A 22,234-nucleotide genomic window follows, 5' to 3' on the forward strand; every position below is an offset into this window, starting at 1 on the left:
CCAGTCCCTCCCATTGCCCCGCCCATCATGGCGACCGCTCTGAGGGCCCCAGGGCAGTGAGGGGCGTGGCTTTCTCACTGCGCGTTGTGATTGGTTGCACTTTGCATCGGTGGGAATGCCCTTCGCCTGCCTCACGCTATGATTGGTTGGCTAGATCGGGGGCGAGCGGTGATTGGTCAACTAGACAAACTGGGTAGGCGCGGGCGCTGATTGGTCGCTGCCGTTCGGGTGGGCAGAGCGAGGCGGGAGCGCGGGAAGACGGGGCGGCAATGGCGGCGCGACTGGAGCGCGCGAGGGGGTGAGCGCGCGACCCCCCCCCCCCCCCCCAAAGGCGGGAACCCCTGAGGGCTGCCCGGCCGCCATATTGGCTCGGGAGCGGCCCCCACCACCCTGCGGGGGTCTCGGGGGGTTCACTGGGTGCTATTGGACTCCCTGAGGGTTCACCGGGTCCTTACGGGCTCCTTGGGGTGACGCCCAGCCCCACACGGGGCACTGCAGTGTGTCCCTGCCCTCACGTATCCTGAGGGCTCTGGGGAGGGAGGGGGTCGCTGAGGATCCTCCTCATCCCCACAGGGATCCTCGGGGCCACACGTGTGTCCGAGGCGGTCCTGGTTGTCTCCATGTCCCCACTCGTGTCGTTGCGGGATATCGGGGGGCTCTCCTCGTTCCTGGAGGGGTCTGGGGGCGTCCCCCCCATCCCCGCCCGTGTCCCTCCCATCCCCACCCGTGTCCCCACACTTGTCCCCAGCGCGCTGGCAGCGCTTGAGGCCGCCCTGGAGTTGGAGGAGGAGGAAGGTGATGTCCCCAGCCGGGTCCTGGTGGAACATCAAATGGTGAGACGGCAAACCTGCCCCACAGTACCTCACAGTAAACCTGCAGCACCCACGTCTTCCCCATTGGTGTCCTTGGTCTCTGTAATTACCCCCCAATTCCCCCATACCTCTTCTAAATTTATTTCTGACCCCCCCACACACTTCTCACAGTCCCCCTATCTGGCCCTGATTCTTTTAGTGACTCCTATATTTATCCTCCAAAGTTTCCCAACTGCCCTATTTGTGACATCCTCCCTGCTCCCTTGTTTTCCATTAAAAAATTCTCCTTTGTTCCCTCAGTTCTCCCCTCTACACCCCATTTTCCCCCCCACCTCTAACACCTGCTCTGTGACCTCCCCCAACCCTCTGGGCACCCCAAATCTCCCGTGACACCCCAAACCTGCCCCCCAGGACACCCGGAGGAAGCAGAAGCTGCTCCTGTCCCAGCTCCGGGTGCTGAAGCTGCTCCTGGGGGTGATCGAGAACCCGGGGCAGCCCCTGGCCCCCAGCGACTTACGTGAGCCCCCAAACTGAACCCCCAAAACCCCCTGAGCCCCCAAACTGAACTCAGAGCTGCCCTTAGCCTGTGTTATTCCCCCAAAACCACCTGACCCCCCCACAAAATCCTGGGTTGACCCTGAACCTCAAAACTCCTTGATCCTTTTTGTCTGCTTTGGGGGTTCCTGGGTCCCCTTGGGGCAGGAGTTTGGGGGTTCCTGTGTCCCCTTGGGGCAGGAGTTTGAGGGTTCCTGTGTCCTCTTTGGGGCAGGGGTTTGGGGGTTCCTGTGTCCCCTTGGGGCAGGAGTTTGGGGGTTCCTGTGTCCCCTTGGGGCAGGAGTTTGAGGGTTCCTGTGTCCTCTTTGGGGCAGGGGTTTGGGGGTTCCTGTGTCCTCTTTGGGGCAGGGGTTTGGGGGTTCCTGGGTCCCCTTTGGGGGAGGGGTTTGAGGGTTCCTGGGTCCCCTTGGGGCAGGGGTTTGGGGGTTCCTGTGTCCTCTTTGGGGCAGGGGTTTGGGGGTTCCTGGGTCCCCTTGGGGAGGGAGCTCAGGCTATTTGGGAATTCCCATATATCTGAGTCCAGTTTGGGGGTTCCTGGGTCCAGTTTGGGAGTTCCTAGGACCCCTTTGGGAGGGATTGGTGATTCCCAGGACCCCTTTGGGTGGGATTGGTGATTCCCAGGTCCCTTTTTGGGGTCCCACCTGTTTTGGGGGGGCTGATTTGGGGCTCCCCCCAGGCTCGGCAATGGCCCAGGCTCGGGGGCACTGGCAGGAGCTGAAGGCAAAGTACGGGGAGGCCCTGGGGGCCCTGGAGGAGGCGGTGCCCGCTGCCCTGGAGCAGCTGGAGCGGGGCCAGCAGCTGCTGCAGCGAGGGAAGGCAGCCCTGGCAGCACGGCTGGAACAGGTACGGGGGCCCCAGGGGGGCTGGGGGCACAGTGTGGGCCCTGGGGGATCCCATGGGTTCTGGGGTAGGGGTCCCAGAGTGCTGGGGAGGGTCCAGTGGGTTTGGGGGGATGGGGGTCCCATGGGTGCTGGGGGTACAATGTGGATCCTGGGGAGTCCTAGGCGTGCTGGATGGGTGTAAGGAGGCTGGGGGCACTGTGGGTCTGGGGGCTCCTTTGGGGGTTGGGGGCACAGTGTGGGTCTGGGGGCACCCATGGGTGCTGTTCCTCCCTTTCCCCCCCCCCAGCAAGAAGAGCTGAAGGTGAAGGTGCGTGAGGCCACAGAGAGACGGGACCAGGTGAGATTTGGGGGACACTCTTTGGGGTCTCCCTGCCCTGTGGGGGCTCCTGGTGGGTCCCACTTACCTTGGGATGCCCCTTCCCACGGTGGGATCTGTTCTGGGGTTCCTTCTCACTTCGGGTCTCAGCTCCTTCTCCCCCTTTTGGGGTCTACCCCCAATTTGGGATCTCATTCCTCTGCAAATTTTTCTCCCCAAATTTGGGGTCTTTTACCCTCCTAATTGGACTTTGTCTCACCCAATCTGGGGTTTCTTTCCCCCTAAATATGGGGTCTCGTTCTTCCCTAGTCTGGGGTCTTTTCTCCCCCAAATGTGGGGTCTCTTTCCCTTCTAATTTGGGGTGTTTGCCCCCCAATTTGGGGTCTCTCTCTCCCCTCAGCTGCTCCGGCGGGTTCAGGAGCGGCGCCTGCAGCGGCTCCGGCGGCAGGAGGAGCTGCAGGGACTGCGGGACAGAGCGGCCAGGTGAGGGGTGGGGACAGGGGACAGGTGAAGAGGGTCTGGTGAAGCCAGGACAGGTGAGGGGCTCATGGGATGGGCACAGGTGAGAAGGGTTGGGGGCCCCTGGGATTTTGGGGGGTGGTCCTGAGAGAGACTCAGGAGTTTGGGATGGGGGACCTCCAGCATAGGGGAAGGATCCTCAGGGTAGAGGAGAGCCCTGGAGGGATCCCAGTGGCAGTCCAGGTGTCCAGGTGGGGCTCCAGGGATAGTGGGGGGGATCCAGTGTAGCCATGTTATTTTCTATAAAATCCTTCCTTCGAATTTTTTTCTCCTGAGAAGCCGAGAGGCCTCAGAAACCAAATGTAAACAATAAATTATCTGCTGCTGTGGAATGCAACAGCTGGATCCGTGATTGATCTCGTGTGGTTGTTTCTAATTAATGGCCAATCACAGTTTGGCTGTCCCAGACTGTTTGTTCAGTCAGAAGATTTTGTTATCATTCCTTTCCTTTGTTTGCCAGCCTTCTGATGAAATCTTTTCTTCTATTGTTTTATGTATAATTTTAATATATATTATATATGTAAAATAGATTTAATATATCATTATATATATAGCTTATATATATATAAACTATATATATATCATTTTAATAATAAATAATAAAATTATGCATATGTAGTTTTTAATAAAAACTATGTATGGTTAATATAATATAATATAATGTAATGTAATATAATATAATATAATGTAATGTAATATAATATAATATAATATAATATAATATAATATAATATAATATAATATAATATAATATAATATAATATATTATAATATGTTATAATATAATATAATATAATATATTGTAATGTAATATATTGTAATGTAATGTAACATAATATAACATAATATAATATAATATAAATATTATAGTTATAATGTAAAATAGAGTATAATATAATAAATAATATATATAATGAAATGTATCCATAAATAATAAATGAAACACGGAGTCAACATTCTCATCTCTTCCCATGTCAGGCCTGCCTGCAAATTCCCACAATCCAAGAACTCTGGGGGTGTGGTTGTGTCCCCCCCACCCACATTTTGTCATTTCCCACAGGGTGAAGGCCTCGTGTGAGCTGTACCAGACCCTGGCAGGGGCCCGGGTGCTGCCCCCCTCCCCAGGGACCCCCAAGCAGGAGCTTGAGCTGGAGCTGGGACCCCCTCCTGGCTCCTCCCAGTCCCTTCCCCCCCTTTGCCTCTCCCTCACCCCCAGTGGGGAGGTCCAGCTGCAGGTGAGTGGCTGTGGGGGGATTTTGGGGGGCTGGGGAGGATTTGGGGGCTCAGGGGGGGTGAGATTGGGGGCTTAGGGGGCGCTGGGAGGGATTTGGGGGATCACTGTGGGGGGAACTTTTGGCGGTCAGGAAGGTTGTGGGGATGCACTTTGGGGTTGGGGACTGATCTGGGGGTGTCAGGGGGGTTCTGGGTGGTTTTGGGGTGTCCCCACCTCCCTTTTTTCCCCCCAGGAACCCCCCCTGGGGCTGCCCCCTCCCCTGGGCCCGGGGCTGCTGGAGCTGCAGCAGCGCTGCTGGGAGAGCTGGAGCCTCTGGGAGGAGGTGGCACACCTGAGGAACAGGTGAGGGGGGATTTGGGGGGCTTTGGGGGCAGCTGGGGGGGTCTTTGGGGTAGGTCTGAAGGGTCTAGGGGGTAACTGGGAGGGGTAGGGGCATTTAGGAAGTTAATTGGGGTGGCTGTGGGAGAGGTTGGGGAGTCTTTGTAGAAGGTGAGGGGGGTTTTGGGGCAGTTCTGGGGGGCTTTGAAGTAATTGCCAGGGTGGGGGGGTTGATTGGGGGGGCTGGGGGTTAATTGGGGGGCTCACCCCAACCCCCCTGGTGATCCCTCAGGTTTGCCCTGGACTGGCAGCCGGACCTGGGGCTCCTGCAGGTCCTGGGGGGTCCCCAGGGTGCCCAGACCCTCTGGACGCTGCAGGTGGAGCCGGGGTACCCCAAGAATGGGGGAGTGAAACTGCTGCCCCCCACAAAGGGGGCCCCCACCATCCCTGTGAGTCCTTTGGGGGCGTCTGTGGGGTGTTTGGGGGTCCCTCAGAGGGGATTTGGGGGGGTCTGTGGGACAGGTTTTTGGATCCAGGGGCAGTTTGAGGGTCCCTGAGGGTGGGTTGGAGGTCCTGGGGGGGCACTTGGGGGTCTTTGAGGGCAATTTTGGGGTTCCCAGCGGCACTGGGGGGTGCCTGGAGGTGGTTTGGGGGTCCTGGGGGGCACTTGGGGGTCACTGAGAGCAATTTTTGGGGTCCCAGACACACTGGGAGCTCCTGGGGGTGGTTTGGGGGTCCTTGGGGATCACTGAGGGCAATTTAGGGGTGTCCCAGAGGCACTTGGGCATCCCAGGGATGGTTTTAGGGTTCTTGCTGGGTTTGGGGGGATTCTCAAGGGGGCATGGCGGGGTCCTGGCAGTGACCCCCAAACCCCCTTTTCCTCCACAGGCACCCCCAGACCCCCCAACTCTGACACGGTGGCTGGAGCTGCTGGTGGGGGGGGGCTCCTGAAAAGAGGGGATCCCCCTTTATCCCCCCCCCCATAAAAAAACCCCACTGCACCCCAATAAACTCACAGCCACCCCTTCTCCAGCTCTGTCTCACCCCAACAAAAATCCATTTCTGGGGATTTGCAGGAGCAGCTTTATTGTGGGGAGGGGGCTCTGGGGGTCGGGGGTTTTGGGGTGTCGGGGGTCCCCCAATCCGGGGGTCCCTACGGGGGGGGGGTCGGCGCCGCGCCGCTTGGGCTGGTTGCGCTCGGGGTGCAGCAGGATCACGTAGACCTTGGGGGCGTAGAGGAGCCCCAGGGGCACCGAGGCCGACAGGGACATGGACACCGTCAGCGTGGCCGTCTGCACGTGCACCTGCACCCCAAAAACGGTACCCCAAAATCCCACTGACTCCAAAATCCCATTGACCCCAAAATCCCACTGACCCCCCAAACCCAGCCATTCCCCAAACCAATTGTTCCAAGGGCTCATGGACACAGCCAACATGGCCATCTGCACTTGCACCTGCACCCCAAAAACGGTACCCCAAAATCCCACTGCTCCCAAAATCCTACTGACCTCAAAATCCTCCGTCCCAAATCCCACTGACCCCCCAAACCCAGCCATTCCCCAACCCAAGTGTCCCGAGTGCTCATGGACACCGTCAGCGTGGCCGTCTGCACGTGCACCTGCACCCCAAAAACAGTACCCCAAAATCCCACTGACTCCAAAATCCCATTGACCCCAAAATCCCACTGACCCCCCAAACCCAGCCATTCCCCAACCCAAGTGTCCCGAGGGCTCATGGACACCGTCAGCGTGGCCGTCTGCACTTCCACCTGCACCCCAAAAACGGTACCCCAAAATCTCACTGACCCGAAAATCTTACTGACCCCAAAATCCCACTGCCCCCAAAATCCTACTGACCCCAAAATCCCATTGACCCCAAAATCCCACTGACCCCAAAATCCCACTGACCCAAAAATCCCACTGACCCCCCAAACCCAGCCATTCCCCAACCCAAGTGTCCCGAGGGCTCATGGACACAGCCAACATGGCCATCTGCACTTGCACCTGCACCCCAAAAATGGTACCCCAAAATCCCACTGGCCCCAAAATCGGGTGTCCCCAAATCCCACTGATGCCCAGATCCCACAGGGATACTTCCGAATACCCCTGCACACCCCCCACGTGCTCCCAGGGGACGTTCAAATACTCCTAGGGACCCCCCCCAAATCACCCTCCTCGCCCTCTCCACCGACTGGGCGATGGCAAACATGGGCCCAAATATGAGCCAGACCACGAGTGCCCACCCTGATCCCTCAAATACCCACAGGGACCCCCCCCAGAGACGCCCCAAATACCCCCAGGAACTCCCCAAATACCCTCAAGCACCCCCAGCTCTCTCTCCTCATCCTCTCTGCCAACTGGGCATCTCTGAAGAAGATGGACCCAAAGGCAAACCAGACCACATGTACCCACAGTGATCCCCCAGATACCCCCAGGGACCCCAAACCCCCCTCCTCACCCTCTCTGCTGACTGGGTGGTGGCAAATAAGATGGGCTCAAAGACAAAGCAGACCATGTGTGTCCACAGTGAGCCCCCAAATACCCCTAGAGACCCCCCCCAGGGACCCCCCAAATACCCCCAGGGACCCCAAACCCCCCTCCTCACCCTCTCTGCTGACTGGGTGGTGGCAAATAAACCAGACCATGTGTGTCCACAGTGAGCCCCCAAATACCCCTAGAGACCCCCCCCCAGGGACCCCCCAAATACCCCCAGAAACCCCAAAGCCCCCTCCTCACCCTCTCTGCCGACTGGGTGGTGGCAAATAAACCAGACCATGTGTGTCCACAGTGAGCCCCCAAATACCCCTAGAGACCCCCCCCAGGGACTCCCCAAATACCCCCAGGGACCCCAAAGCCCCCTCCTCACCCTCTCTGCCGACTGGGCGGCGCCGAAGAAGATGGGCCCGAAGGCGAGCCACACCACGCACGTGGTGTACATGGCGAAGCCGATGGGTTTGGCCTCGTTGAAGGTCTCGGGGACGCCGCGCGCTTTGACGGCGTACACGGTGCAGGTGAGCATCAGCAGCAGCGCGTAGGCCAGGCAGGCCAGCGTGGCCCCCTCGGCCATGTCGCAGCGCAGGACCCCCCGCGCCGCCTCGGGGTCGGGGGTCCGGCCCATCTCGTAGTCGATGAGGGCGTGGGGTGGCCGCACCAGCAGCCAGGTGGCCGCGGCCACCAGCTGCAGCCCGCTGAGCGTGAAGGTGATGACCAGCTGCGAGGTGGGGCTGATGAAGCGCGGCGGTGTCACCGAGCGCTTCCCTGCGGGGTACGGTGGGTTATGGGGGGCTGCTGGCACCCCCAGAGCTCGCCCGGCCTGAAGGGCTGGGGGTACCCCGTGTCCCTCAGCTTGATCTGGAACTCCAACACTTTTGGAGGCCCTGGAAGTCACCTCCCTTGGTGGTCTCAGTGAGGAGCACAGGGTGGGCACCTTGTCCTGTGTCCCTCGTGCAGCCCCTCACCCCAGGCTCCTGCTCCCCAGTGCCCCTGTGCCCCTTACCCTGCTCTGAGGTGTGGCAATGCGGTTGGTCTTGGTGAGAGCATGGCACAGGTGAGACCCCAGCCCCTCGACTTGTGCCCTCCCCATGCCCCTCACCCCAGTCTCCTGCCCCTCCTGTGCCCCCCATATGCCCTCCTGTGCCCCTCACTCTGCTCAAAGATGTGGCAATGTGGTTTGTCTTACTGAGAGGATGGCACAGGTGAGACCCCACCCCTCACCCATGGCCCCCAGCCCCTCACCCTGCTCGAAGATGTAGATTGATCTTGGTGAGAGCATGGCACAGGTGAGACCCCAGCCCCTCACCCCATGCCCCCCAGCCCCTCCTGTGCCCCTCAGCCCCTTTACCCTGCTCGAAGATGCGGTAGATGCGGTTTGTCTTGGTCAGCAGTGCGGCGTAGGTCAGGCTCATGCCCATGCCCAGGAAGAGCCTCCGCAGGGCGCAGACCCCCACGCCGGGCTCGGCCACCATGAGGAAGGTGATGGCGTAGACCAGGGCGATTCCGGCCAGCAGGACGTAGCTCAGCTCTCGCCCCGACGCTTTGACGATGGGCGTCTCGTGGTGCCGCACGAAGGTGGCCAGCACGAAGGCGGTGGCCATGAGCCCCAGCGTGGCCAGGGCCAGCGGGACGGCGGCGCAGGGGTGGCCCCAGCTGAGGCGCAGCACGGGCGTGGGGCGGCAGGCGGTGCGGTTGGGCGTGGGGCGCAGGTGAGAGGCGCAGGGCAGGCAGGTGAACAGGTCGGCCCGGTACTGGTAGCCCCCGCAGAGCTCGCAGTGCCAGCAGCACGGAACCCCCTTCACCGGCTTCTTGCGCTCGCCGGGGCCGCACGGCAGGCTGCACACCGAGGGTGGCGGTGACGACGAGTTGGAGCCCCAGGCCATGGCGTCCTCCTGGTGGGGGAACGGTCAGGGACACCCCAAACCTCCCCAGGGACACTCCAGGGACAGCCCAAACCTCCCCAGGGACAGCCCAAATACCCCAGGGACACCTTGAACACCTTATGGACATTCCAACCCTTCATGGGCACCTCATGGATCCCCTAAACCCTCCATGGACACCCTAAACAGCCAATGGAAAACCCAAACACCCCTCCATGGACACCTCAAATACCACAGGGACACCCTGAACACTCTATGGAAAACCCAAGCACCCTCAATGGACACCCCAAAATCCCACTGACCATGGACACCCCAAACCTCCCCAGGGACACCCCTGACCCTTCATGGGCACCTCATGGATCCCCCAAACTCCCCCATGGACACCCCAAACCTCCCCAGGGACACCCTGACCCTTCATGGGCACCTCATGGATCCCCCAAACCCTCCATGGACACCCTAAACAGCCAATGGAAAACCCAAACACCCCCCATAGACACCTCAAGCCCTCCATGGACACCCCAAACCACCTCAAAGACCCCCCAAACACCCCCCACAGGCACCTCATGGGTCCCCCATGGACACCCCCTCAGGGGGAACAGGGCATCCCCCACCCAGTACTCCCATTTGGCCACTGGCATCTCTCTGTCTGACCCTGGGGGGCACCCCGTGGCTCTGGGGGGCTCAGGGGTCCCAGACCCACCTGCAGGTGCAGCCCCTGCACCCACTGCCCCACAGCCCGGTAGGCCCCGGTGCCGTTGCCCCCCTGGAACTGGAAGATGTCGTAGCGCCCGGGGGCGTCCCCGTTCTCGTTGAAGGACACGGGCGTCCCTGCGCTGCCTGCACACCAGTACGGACCAGGATAAACCAGTACCCACCAGTATAGGTCCAGGGACACACCCTGCCGCCCCGCAGGAAAGGTCAGCGACCCCCCAGCCCTGGCATGCCCCCACTACAGGGCAAACCAGTGCTCCCAGTATGTTCACCAGTGCTCCCATCCCCACCCCACTATCCCCCAGTGCCTCCCAGTATGTCCCAGTATGGTCTCCAGTGCTGCCATCCCCTCCCCAGTGCCTCCCAGTCTCTCTCAGTGCCTCCCAGTATGTCCCAGTACGGTCTCAAGTGCTCCCATCCTGCTTCCAGTTCCCCCTAGTACGTCCTAGTACATCCCAATGCCTCCCAGTATGTCCCAGTACATTCTTCAGAACCCCCAGCTCCTTCCCAGTGCCCTCCAGTATATCCCAGTGCCTCCCAGTAGTTCCTGATATGGCCTCCAGTGCCCCCAGCTCCCTCCCAGTGCCCCCCCAGTATATCCCAGTGCCTCCCAGTTGTTCCCAGCATGGTCTCCAGTGCCCCCCCCCCCCATATCCCAGTAGGCTCCCAGTGCCCCCAGTACCGTTGAAGGCCACCCTGCGGATGTGGGTGAGCAGGCGGCGCCCGTCGGGGGGGTCCATGTGGGCACAGAGCCCCCCGCCTGGGCAGGCCTCGCCCAGCATCGAGTGCAGCCCGTGGGCCATGGCCAGCACGGCGTCGATGACGAACTGAACCTTCCCCTCCTGCTCGTAGGGTGAGTCCCGCCCGATGCGCTCCCGCCCTGGGGGACCAGAGACCCCACATGGGCACCCCAAACCCACCAGGGGCACCCTAAACCTGTCATGGACACCCCACCTTCCCCTCCTGCTCGTAGGGCGAGTCCCGCCCGATGCGCTCCCGCCCTGGGGGACCAGAGACCCCACATGGGCACCCCAAACCCAGCACAGCACCCTAAGCCTGCCATGGGCACCCTAAACCTGTCATGGACACCCCACCTTCCCCTCCTGCTCGTAGAGCGAGTACCACCCCATGTGCTCCCAGCCTGGGATGGTTAGGATCCCAAATGGGCACCCCAAACCCCCCATAGCACCCTAAACCTGCCATGGGCACCCTAACTTACCTGTGAAGTCCTTGTGGGGTCCCTATGGGCTCTCTATGGGCCAGGGTCTCTGTGAGATCCCTATGGGGTTTCTATGGATCCCTGTGGGGCAGGGTACCTGTGGGGTCTCTATGGGAGTCCCTGTGGGGCGGAGTACCTGTGGGGTCTCTATGGAGTCCCTGCGGGGCAGGCTACCTGTGGGGTCTCTATGGGGGTCCCTATGGGGCAGAATACCTGTGGGGTCTCTATGGGGTCCCTATGGGGTCTCTATGGGGTCCCTATGGGGCAGAGTATCTGTGGGGTCTCTATGGGGTCCCTATGGGGTCTCTATGGGGTCCCTATGGGGTCCCTGTGGGGCAGGGTACCTGTGGGGTCTCTATGGGGGTCCCTATGGGGCAGAGTACCTGTGGGGTCTCTATGGGGTCCCTGTGGGACAGGGTACCTGTGGGGTCTCTATGGGGGTCCCTATGGGGCAGAGTACCTGTGGGGTCTCTATGGGGTCCCTATGGGGCAGAGTACCTGTGGGGTCTCTATGGGGTCCCTGTGGGGCAGAGTACCTGTGGGGTCTCTATGGGGTCCCTGTGGGGTCTCTATGGGGTCCCTGTGGGGCAGAGTACCTGTGGGGTCTCTATGGGGTCCCTATGGGGCAGGGTACCTGTGGGGTCTCTATGGGATCTCTATGGGGTCCCTATGGGGCAGAGTACCTGTGGGGTCTCTATGGGGTCCCTGTGGGGCAGGGTCCCTATGGGGTCCCTATGGGGCAGAGTACCTGTGGGGTCTCTATGGGGGTCCCTATGGGGCAGAGTACCTGTGGGGTCTCTATGGGGTCCCTATGGGGTCCCTGTGGGGCAGAGTACCTATGGGGTCTCTATGGGGTCCCTGTGGGGTCTCTATGGGGTCCCTATGGGGCAGAGTACCTGTGGGGTCCCTATGGGTTTCTATGGGGTCTCTGTGGGGTCCCTATGGGTTTCTATGGGGTCCCTATGGGGTCTCTATGGGTTCTCTGTAGGGTCCCTGTGGGCCAGGGTACCTGTGGGGTCTCTATGGGGTCCCTATAGGGCAGGCTACCTGTGGGGTCCCCATGGGGTCTCTATGGGTTCTCTATAGGGTCCCTGTGGGGCAGGGTACCTGTGCACTTGCGCACGGGCGCGCCGGGTGCCCCCGAGGGGTCCCCGTGGGGCGCGGTGCCGTGGGGCAGCCGGCAGTTGAAATCGTCCTCCCAGAACTCGTGGAACCAGAGGTTGCGGCGGTTGTTCTCCAGCGAGCGCGACGTGAAGTACTCGTCAAAGCCTGGGGGGGACACGGGGACACCGCGGGGTCAGGGGGGGACCCCACAGAGCCACCGGAGTCAGGGGGACCCCACAGAGCCACCAGGGACCCCACAGAGCCACCAGGGACCCCACAGAGCCACGGGGACCCACAGAATCTTGGAGTGTCCCATGAACGTCCCCCAAACACCCCCGAGTTCCCCCCAGAGCCCCTCCTGAGCCCACCTGGGTCCCCCTAGAACCCCTCAGGTCTCCCCAAAGTCCCCTAAGAGCCCCCCTGGAGCACCCAGAGCCCCCCCGGAGCCCCCAGAGCCCCCCCAGCAATCTCCAGTCTCTCCCAGCATCTCTGAATACATCCCAGTCCCTCCTAATAACTCCCAGTAGCCCCCAGTCCCTTCCAGTAGCCCCCAGTCCATCCCAGTTTCCCCAGCCCTCAGTCCCCCCAGTGTCCCCCCCATTCCCTCCCAGTCCCCCCAGTTCATTCCAGTAGCCCTCAGTCCATCCCAGTTTCTCCAGCCCTCAGGTCTCCCCAGTCCCCCAGTGTCCCCAGTCCCTCCCAGTAGCCTCCAGTCCATCCAGTGCCCCCCCAGTGCCTCCAGACCCCCCAGTGTCCCCATTCCCCCCCAGTCCCTCCCAGTGTCCCCAGTCCCTCCCAGCCCTCCCAGTCCTCCCAGTCCCTCCAGTGCCCCCATTCCCTCCCAGTGGCCTCCAGTCCATCCAGTACCTCCCAGTCCATCCCAGTGCCCCCAGAGTCTCCATTCCCTCCCAGTGTCCCCAGTCCCCCCCAGTCCCTCCCAGTGTCCCCAGTCCCTCCCAGCGCTCACCGGGCACCGAGGCTCGTTTGGGCAGGATGGTGATGGCTCCATCGGCCGCGTCCTCCAGGCCCTGCACCGGCGCCATCTTGGCCCCCCAGCTGTCCGAGCCCACCCACGAGAAGTGGCCGGACAGGTTGGCCAGAGTGGCGGCCTCCAGCACCCGCCTGCGGGACAGGCACGGCTACTGGGCAAACTGGGAGGGACTGGGGGCTACTGGGAGGCACTGGGGGCTACTGGGAGGAAATTTGGAGAGACTGGAATGGCTTGGGGGGCTGCTGGGATGGGCTCAAAGGCTGCTGGGATGGATTGGGGGCTACTGGGATGGACTGGGAGCTGCTGGGAAGGATTAGGGGTCACTGGAATGGACTCAGGGGCACTGGGGGGTTATTGGGATGGGACTGGGAGGCACTGGAGATCACTGGAATCTACTGGGATGGACTTGGGGCTACTGGAATGGACTCAGGGGCACTGGGGGGTTATTGGGATGGGACTGGAGATCACTGGAGTCTACTGGGATGAACTGGGGGCTAATGGGATGGACTGAAGGGCACTGGGAGGTAACTGGCAGGGACTGGAACGGGTTGGGCGGCTACTGGGATGAACAGTGGAGGCTACTGGGAGGGACTGTGAAGGACTGGGAGGCCACTGGGTTGGACTGGGGAGCCACTGGGAGGGGACCTGGCTGGACTGGGATGAACTCCGGTGGGCTGAGGAGCGCTGGGGAGGGACTGGGGCAGTCTGGGGCAGGACTGGTGTGTACTGGTGCGTACTGGCGTGTGCCCAGAGGGACTGGGATGAACTGGGATAAATTCCAGCGGGCTGGGGAGAGACTGGGGCAGGACAGGGGTGTACTGGTGTGTACTAGGGCACACTGGTGTGTGCTGGTGTGCACTGGGGCACACCGGTGTGTACTGGTGGGCACTGGTGTGCACTGGGGCACACCGGTGTGTACTGGTGTGCACTGGGATGCACTGGTCTCACCGGATGTCGTCCTCGTTGGCGAAGAGCACGACCCCACGCGCGGTCGACGTCTCCATCAGGCGCCCGATGACCTTGGCGAACTCCCCCGGCTTCGGCTCCCGCGGGATCTTGATGGACTGGGCGATGCACAGGCCCCCTGCCCCAGTACGGACCAGTATAAACCAGTATGGACCAGTACGGATCAGTGTGGACTGATGTGGACGGGGACCACCCTCCCTGCCCTGGCCTCACAACCTCCCCCTTCCTTCACCCTCCCAGTACAGAGGGTGAGCAGAAATCGCCCTCCCAGTACATCCCAGTAAGGCCCAGTGCTTCCCAATATAACCCAGTGCCCTCACAGTGCTCCCAACACCCCTCCCAGTATAACCCAGTGCCTTCCCAGTGCCTCTCCCAATGCTCCCAGTGCCCCTCCCAGTATAACCCAGTGCCCCTCCCAATGCTCCCAGTGCCCCTCCTAGGATAAGCCAGTGCCCCTCCCAGTGCTCCCAGTATAACCCAGTGCCCTCCCAGTGCTCCCAGTGCCCCTCCCAGTATAACCCAGTGCCCTCCCAGTGCTCCCAGTGCCCTCCCAGTGCTCCCAGTGCCCCTCCCAGTATAACCCAGTGCCCCTCCCAATGCTCCCAGTGCCCCTCCTAGGATAAACCAGTGCCCCTCCCAGTGCTCCCAGTATAATCCAGCGCCCTCTCAGTGCTCCCAGTGCCCCTCCCAGTATAACCCAGTGCCCCTCTCAGTGCTCCCAGTATAATCCAGCGCCCTCTCAGTGCTCCTAGTGCCCTAGTACAACCCAGTACAACCCAATATGACCCAGCATCACCCAGTAGAACCAAGTACAACCCAGTACACCCCAGTACACCCCAGTACAACCCAATATAACCCAGTAGAACCAAGTACAACCCTGTACAACCCAGTGTAACCCAGTACAGCCCAGTACAGCCCAGTACAGCCCAGTATAACCCAGTACACCCCAGTACAGCCCAGTACAGCCCAGTACAGCCCAGTACAACCCAGTACAGCCCAGTACAGCCCAGTACAGCCCAGTATAACCCAGTACAACCCAGTACAACCCAGTACAACCCAGTACAGCCCAGTACAACCCAGTACAACCCAGTACACCCCAGTACACCCCAGTACAACCCAGTACAGCCCAGTACACCCCAGTATAACCCAATATAACCCAGTAGAACCAAGTACAACCCTGTACAACCCAGTGTAACCCAGTACACCCCAGTACACCCCAGTACAGCCCAGTACAACCCAGTACAGCCCAGTACAGCCCAGTACAGCCCAGTACAGCCCAATACACCCCAGTACACCCCAGTACACCCCAGTACACCTCAGTACAGCCCAATACAACCCAGTACAACCCAGTACAGCCCAGTACAGCCCAGTACAACCCAGTACAGCCCAGTACAGCCCAGTACAGCCCAGTACAACCCAGTACACCCCAGTACAGCCCAGTACAGCCCAGTACAGCCCAGTATAGCCCAGTACAGCCCAGTACAACCTAGTGCACCCCAGTACAGCCCAGTATAACCCAGTACAGCCCAGTCCAGCCCACCAGCCTCGCGGGAGCTCTGCACGAAGGCCTCGACGCCGCTCTCGCCGTAGTTGCCCTCGGAGGCCAGCGTGCTGACGTAGCTCCAGCCCAGCGCCCGCACCACGGCCACCATGGCCTGCGCCTGGTACGAGTCCGGCGGCACCACCCGCGAGAAGAACTCGTAACGCCCGGGGTCCGACAGCTCGGGGGCCGTGGAGGCGTAGCTGATCTGGGGGATCTGGGGACGTTGGGGACACGTCAGTGACAGGAGGACATTGGGGGTATGGGAACGTGTCAGGGACAGAGGGACATTGGGGACACGTAAAGGACAGGGGGACATTGGGGATATGGGAACGTGTCAGGGACAGAGGGACATTGGGGACACGTAAAGGACAGGGGGACATTGGGGATATGGGAACGTGTCAGGGACAGAGGGACATTGGGGACACGTCAGTGACAGGAGGACATTGGGGATACGGGAACGTGTCAGGGACAGAGGGACATTGGGGACACGTAAAGGACAGGGGGACATCGGGGGTTTGTGGGGGACACACAGGGGTCAGACAGCTCGGGGGCCATGGAGGCGTGGCTGATCTGGGGGATCTGAGGGATCTGGGGACCCGGGGACGTGCCAGGGACAGGGGGACATTGGGGACATGTAAGGGACAGGGGGACATTGGGGACACACAGGGGTCTGACAACTCAAGGGACATGGACTCGTAGCTGATATGGGGGCATTGGGGACATGTCAGATGCATGGGGACATTGGGGACATCAGAGACATGCTGGGGACAGGGGGACATTGGGGACATGTCAGGGACAGGGGCACATTAGGGACATCGGGGTATGTCAGGGATGGGGACATTGGGAACATTAGGGACACAGGAGTATGTTAGGGACATGGGGACATTGTGGCAGTTAGGGACGTGGTGGGACCATGGGAAGATTGGGGTGAGGGGCTTTGGGGGGGTCAGTGTGGAGCTGTTGGTGTAGGAGGGATCTGGGGGGGACATTGGAGAGAGTGAAAGGGTCTCAGCCTCTAGGCTGGGGACAAAGGGGACATTGGGGACATGCGCGGGGGGGCCTGGGTGACACCCAGGGGACCTGGTACTGTGGGACCCCCCCTTCCCTGTCCCTGTCCCTAATCCCCCCTAATCCCCCTGGGCCATTTGCTGCCGTCCCAGGGGATTGTGGGTAACACCCGAGGGGGAGGGGGGGAAGGTTCTGGAAGGGACCCGGGGGGGGAGTGGGGGGGGACAGAGGGGGACCAGGTGTCCAGGCCCCCCCTCTCAGGGAGGGAATGGACACCATGAGGACGCTGTGGGGACAGCACTGTCCCATGTCCCCTCAAGTCCCCCCAGCCAAAACAGCCCCCACCAAAACACCTCCCACGTTCCCCTAAATGTCCCCAATTCCCCCCAGTGCGCCCACAACACCCCAATGTCCCCAAACACCCCCTCAATGTCCCCAACGACCCCAGTGACCACAAAGAGCCACTGGACATTGTGGCCACCATGATGGCCACGGAGCTGGCAGAGGCACCACAGCTGCCCATGTCCCCTCCATGTCCCCACGGCCCCTCCATGTCCCCAGAGCCCCCAACTCTCCCCGGCCCACCACGAACAGCCGCAGCATGTTGGCCACCATGATGGACACGGAGCTGGCAGAGACACCAATGTCCCCCCCATGTCCTCAATCTCTCTCCATGTCCCCAACCCCCCCAAAGCCCCCAACTCCCCCAACCCACTGCAAAGAGCTGCAGCACGTTGGCCACCATGATGGCCACGGAGCTGGCAGAGACACCAATGCCCTTAATGTCCCCCCATGTCCTCAGTGGCCTCCCATGTCCCCAGTGCCGTTCCATGTTCCCTCATGTCCTCAGTGGCCTCCCGTGTCCCCAACGCTCCTAAACCTCCCAACCCACTGCAAAGAGCCGCAGCACGCTGGCCACCATGATGGACACGGAGCTGGCAGAGACACCAATGTCCCCTCATGTTCTCAATGTCCCTCCATGTCCCCAACACCCCCAAAGCCCCCAACTCCCCCAACCCACCGCAAAGAGCCGCAGCACGTTGGCCACCATGATGGACGCGGAGCTGGAAGAGGCACCAATGTCCCTTCATGTTCTCAATGTCCCTCCATGTCCCCAACACCCCCAACTCCCCCAACCCACCGTGAAGAGCCGCAGCACGTTGGCCACCATGATGGACACGGAGCTGGAAGAGGCACCAATGTCCCTTCATGTCCCTTCATGTCCCTCATCCCCAATCTCCGAATTCCCCTCCACGTCCCCAATGTCCCTCCATGTCCCCAACACCCCCAGGGCCTCCAGCTCCCCCAACCCACCGCGAAGAGCCGCAGCACGTTGGCCACCATGATGGACACGGAGCTGGCGGAGGCCCCGATGACCCCGACCAGGCGCTCGGGCGGGGGCCGGCGCGGGGCCGAGCCGTCGGGGCAGCTGCCCTCGCCCCCCTCGGGGGGCAGGAGGCTGCGCACAAAGCTCAGCGCCTGCTCCAGCGCGTACGTGTCCCTGGAGCAGGTGTCGAGGATGCGGGCGCCCAGCGTCAGGTTGGGCAGCACGCGCGGGTCGCCGTTGACGCGGTCCAGCGCGTACAGCATGGCCTCCAGCCGGTGGATGCCCTTCTCCTTCTTGACCGGGCCGCAGGGCACCCCGGCGGGGCCGCGGGCGTGCACCGGGAACAGCCCCCCCAGAGTCAGGTCACCCTCCAGGCGGATGGCGTGGGGCTGGGTGGGCGCCGGGGGGCAGCGGCACGGCGGGCACAGGGACAGCAGGGACACCAGCAGGGACACCAGTGGCGTCACCAGCAGGGTCACCATCGGGGTCACCAGTGGGGCTGGCATGGTGGGCTGGAGGAAAAGAGGGGGGTTAGGGGGTGATGGGGGTCAGAGGCGGCTCCCTGTGGGGCAGGGGAGCACAAGGACAGCAGGGTCACCAGCGGGGCTGGCATGGTGGGCTGGGGGCAGAGAGGGGGTTAGGGGATGATGGGGGGCAGACTTGGGGGGCTTTCTGTGGGGCAGGGGGGCACAGGGACAGCAGGGTGGGCAGTGGTGGCACGGCAGGGTGAGGGTGGTACCCCATGGGGCAGAGGTGGCTCCCTGTGGGGCAGGGTGGGTCCCAGGGGGGGCACAGGGACAGCAGGGCCACCAGGGGGGTCAGCAGGGTGGGCAGTGCTGCTGGCACCCCATGGGGCAGGGGTCCGTACCTGGGGGGTGGGGGTGGCACCCCAGGGACCAGGGGGGGTCACAGGGACGCCAGGGTGGGCAGTAGGGGACAGAGGGGGTTACAGGGGGTATCCACTGGGGAGGGGTGTAATGACACCCCATGCGGCAGCGACACCCCCAATGTGGGGGCAGCCCCCCATGGGGCAGGGGGCTCTGCCTGGAGGGAGGTTCGGGGGTCCCCAGCACCCCCCAGTGTGGGGTCTCTGTGCTCCCATCCCGCTCACCTGGCCCGTGGGTGCTCCTGTCGCTGTGCAGCCGCTGGGGACAGCGGGTGGGGGCCGCCCCTGCCCTGGCCCCCCCCAGTCCCCCCCAATTCCCCCCCCTCGGGGTCCCTCCAGATGCTGATGGGTACAGGAGGGGGAGGGCTCCACCCCCCACCCCCCCCAATCCCGGTTTGGCCGAACTCCCGCAGCCCCCTGGGCCCCCCCAATTAAACCAGATGTTAATTATTCGGGGGGGGGGAGGTGAGGGGGATTAGGGGTGCCCCTCCCAACACATCCTCAGAGGGTCCCATGGTGGGGCTGAGCCCCCGAGGGGTTTGGGGGGGCCGGGAGGGCTCTAATCCCCCCCAGCTGTCGGATTATGGGAGGGGGGGTTAATCCACTGCTCATCTGCAGCCAGGACCCCCCCCCCAGCACCAGATGAGGGAGGGGGAACACGGGCGGGCTGAGGGGGACTCTGGGGGGGGCTCTGGGAGGGTGAGGGGGATCCTGGGGGGCTGTGGGGACATGTGGGGGGCTGAGAGGGCCATGGAGCGGCACGGAGGGGTCTGTGGGGGACATGGCGGGGTGAACCCACCATGGAGAGCTCTGAGGGGACAAGAAGGGGACATTGAGAGGGTCAGTGGGTCCTGAGGGGGGTCAGTAGGTCCTGAGGGGGTGTCATTGGGTCCGGGGGCTGTGGGGGGGGCACTGGGGGAGAGTTCGAAGGGTCCCAGACGGGGCGGGGCCTTTCCCGCCAAAACTCCGCCTCAGCCGTTCCCGCCCAAACCGCGGCGCGCGCTTCCCGCCGCTGCCAGGCCACGCCCTCAAATCGACACACGCCCCCGTGTAACCACGCCCCCTCAGTATAACCACGCCCACTTACCGCTCGGACACGCCCCTCCGCGCTTTACGGCTTTTTCGCGACTCCCCCGCCCCCTGCTGGCGGTGCTTTACGGCTGTGTTGGTGTTTTACGACCGCGGCCGGCCGCGTTGTGAGGGTGCGTGACCGGGGGGGGGGACCCGGGGGGGGGGACCCGGGGGGCGATTTTGGGGTTCCCGGGGGGAATTCGGGGCTGCAACAGAGCCTGGAAAGGGGTGAGGGGGCCCTGGGGGTGGTGGCTTCCCTTTAACTCCCTCCTGCCCATCGCAGGGGCCATGGCTGCGGCCGAGCGGGACCCGCACGGGAGGGGCGAGGAGGAGGAGGAGGAGGAAGAGGAGGAAGAAGAGGAAGAAAAGGAGGAGGAAGAAGAGGAGGAGGATGAGAAAGAAGAGGAAGAAATGGAGGGGGAAGAAGAGGAAGGGAAGGAGGAAGAAGAGGAAGCAAAGGAGGAGGAAGAGGAGGGTCCCGCGGGCTCCCCCGCTGCCGAAGCCCCCTCGGACCCCCCTCCAAAGCCGGTGGTACCGGGGGTCCTTTATTTGTCCTTCCTCCCCCCGGGCTTCGGGCCCCGCCAGGCCCGGGCGCTGCTGCGGCCCCACGGGGAGCTGGGCAGGGTCTTCCTGCAGCCCCACGGTGAGTCTGGGGGTGCCGCGGGCTTCTGGGTGGGTTTTGGGAGGGGCCAGGGTGTCCCAGCAATAGGGAAGGGGGGGGTCTCCGCAGGCACGTGCAGAATTTTGGGGGTCAGGGCCCCTCGCAGCCCCGCTGACACCACGTTCAGCACCCCTGGGTGGGGGTCTCAGCCCTCCCGGGGGTCTCAGCGCCCCCTCCCCGTTCCCGCAGGAGGCTCCGTGCGGCGGCGGCGGCAGCGCCCGGGGGGACCCCCGGCCGTGGCGTTCGCCGAGGGCTGGGTGGAATTCCGGGACAAGCGAGCGGCCAAGCGAGCGGCCAAACTCCTGCACGGGGCACCCATGGCCCCCCGGCCCCGCAGCCCCTTCCGCCATCACTACTGGAGCATCAAGGTGCGGCTCGGGGGGTCCTGGGGGGGTTCAGAACGGTTTTAGGGGAGGTTGGATCCCTTTTTGGGGAGTCTCTGATCCTTTTTTTGGGGGTCTTAGATCTTTGGGTGCTTTGGGAGAGGGTGGGGGGGTACCTGTTGGTTCCTGGGTAATTGGGACCTTTTATGGGTGAGGGGTTGGGGTCCCTTTTTAGGGGTCTCAGATTTGTAGGGAGCACCTGGGTCCCTTTTTTGGGGGGGGGGTCTCAGATCCGTTTTCAGGGGGTCCCAGACCTTTGGAGGAGGGAGGGCACCTGTAAGTTCCTGGGTAATTGGGAGCCCTTTATGGGTGAGAGGTTGGGGTAGCCCTGGGTCCTTTTTTCGGGTTCCCAGATTTGCAGGGAGCATCTGGGTCCCTTTTTTGGGGCATCTCAGGTCAATTTTTGGGGGATCTCAGATCTTTGGGTGCCCTGGGAGAGGATGGGGGCCACCTGTGGGTTCCTGGGTAACTGGGATCCTTTATGGGTAAAGGGGTTGGTGTCCCTTTTTGGGGGTCCCAGATCTGTATGACGCACCCAGGTCCCTTTTTAGGGGGTCTGGGATGGTTTTGCCCCACTGGGGGTCTCTGTTTTAGGGTTCAAGGGGGTCCCCCACACTAAAGGAAGGGACAGTCTGGACTGCATTGGGGGACCCCTCCCACACACCTGGCCCAGCAGCTGAGGGGGGTTTGAACACCCCCAAACCTTTTTGGGGGGAGCAGTCTGAGGTTGTTTGGGGGTGCCCTGACCTGTGCCCACCTCCCCCAGTACCTGCCCGGCTTCCGGTGGCCTCACCTGAGCGAGCGGCTCAGCTACGAGCGCCAGGTGCGGGCGCAGCGCCTGCGGGCCGAGGTGGCCCAGGCCAAGCGGGAGGGGGGGTTCTACGCCCGCCACGCCTCCAAGGAGCCCCCCAAAACCTCGGGAGACCCCGCAGCCCCTCCCCGGACCTGGGGCTTCACCCAGAGACCGACAGAAGAGGAGATTTGGAGGCGCAAAGCTCGGCCCCCCCCGGCCGCGCCCCCCCAGAGCCTGCTGGAGAAGGTGTTTGGGACAGGCCGGTGAGACCCTCCCTCAAATCTGGGGGGGCTCCAGGTGTGTGGATCGCCAGGGCCCCCTCCAGACACCGATTCCTGTCTCAAGGACCACCAGATGTTTTATTTTTCTCCTTAAAGCTTTTATTACTTTTAACAAAAATAATTCCTCGCGGTCTCTTTAAATTCTGCCGAGGGGGCGGGGCTAAGGGGAGGGGGCGGGGTTATGGCTTCGGCGCGAAACTCCCTGAAGGAAGCGCAAGGGGCGGGGAGTGGGAGTGGCTTAAGCAGCTCAGACCACGCCCCTTTTACCATAAAAGGAGGTGGCCTAAGGAAGCAACAGCAGGTGAAAGGTGCGTGTAGGCGG

General features: G+C 62.1%; 3 protein-coding genes across 3 annotated transcripts; 2 read left to right on the plus strand and 1 right to left on the minus strand.

Moving 5' to 3' along the window:
* Positions 1-239: 239 nt before the first annotated feature.
* On the plus strand, positions 240-5,628 carry LOC134433815 (ZW10 interactor-like). The gene is made up of 10 exons (XM_063182523.1): positions 240-298; positions 749-833; positions 1,224-1,329; positions 2,044-2,210; positions 2,496-2,546; positions 2,926-3,008; positions 4,105-4,279; positions 4,511-4,620; positions 4,889-5,045; positions 5,485-5,628. The coding sequence occupies exons 1-10, from the start codon at positions 270-272 to the stop codon at positions 5,545-5,547; spliced, it is 1,026 nt and encodes a 341-aa protein (XP_063038593.1). The 5' UTR covers positions 240-269; the 3' UTR covers positions 5,548-5,628.
* An 8-nt stretch (positions 5,629-5,636) lies between these two features.
* Positions 5,637-18,115, minus strand: LOC134433820 (metabotropic glutamate receptor 6-like). The gene is made up of 10 exons (XM_063182529.1): positions 17,825-18,115; positions 15,500-15,716; positions 13,942-14,077; positions 12,970-13,124; positions 12,006-12,167; positions 10,362-10,559; positions 9,669-9,805; positions 8,437-8,980; positions 7,462-7,853; positions 5,637-5,900 (listed from the first exon to the last, which is right to left on the minus strand). The coding sequence occupies exons 1-10, from the start codon at positions 18,098-18,100 to the stop codon at positions 5,637-5,639; spliced, it is 2,481 nt and encodes an 826-aa protein (XP_063038599.1). The 5' UTR covers positions 18,101-18,115.
* A 1,757-nt stretch (positions 18,116-19,872) lies between these two features.
* LOC134433818 (activator of basal transcription 1-like) lies at positions 19,873-22,010 on the plus strand. Its single transcript, XM_063182527.1, has 4 exons — positions 19,873-19,925; positions 20,078-20,437; positions 20,645-20,823; positions 21,605-22,010. Exons 2-4 carry the CDS (start codon positions 20,083-20,085, stop codon positions 21,896-21,898), a joined length of 828 nt encoding a protein of 275 aa, XP_063038597.1. The 5' UTR covers positions 19,873-19,925; positions 20,078-20,082; the 3' UTR covers positions 21,899-22,010.
* Positions 22,011-22,234: the final 224 nt, after the last annotated feature.

This window comes from Melospiza melodia, unplaced genomic scaffold (genome assembly GCF_035770615.1).
Source record: "Melospiza melodia melodia isolate bMelMel2 unplaced genomic scaffold, bMelMel2.pri scaffold_269, whole genome shotgun sequence".
Classification (NCBI taxonomy): domain Eukaryota; kingdom Metazoa; phylum Chordata; class Aves; order Passeriformes; family Passerellidae; genus Melospiza; species Melospiza melodia.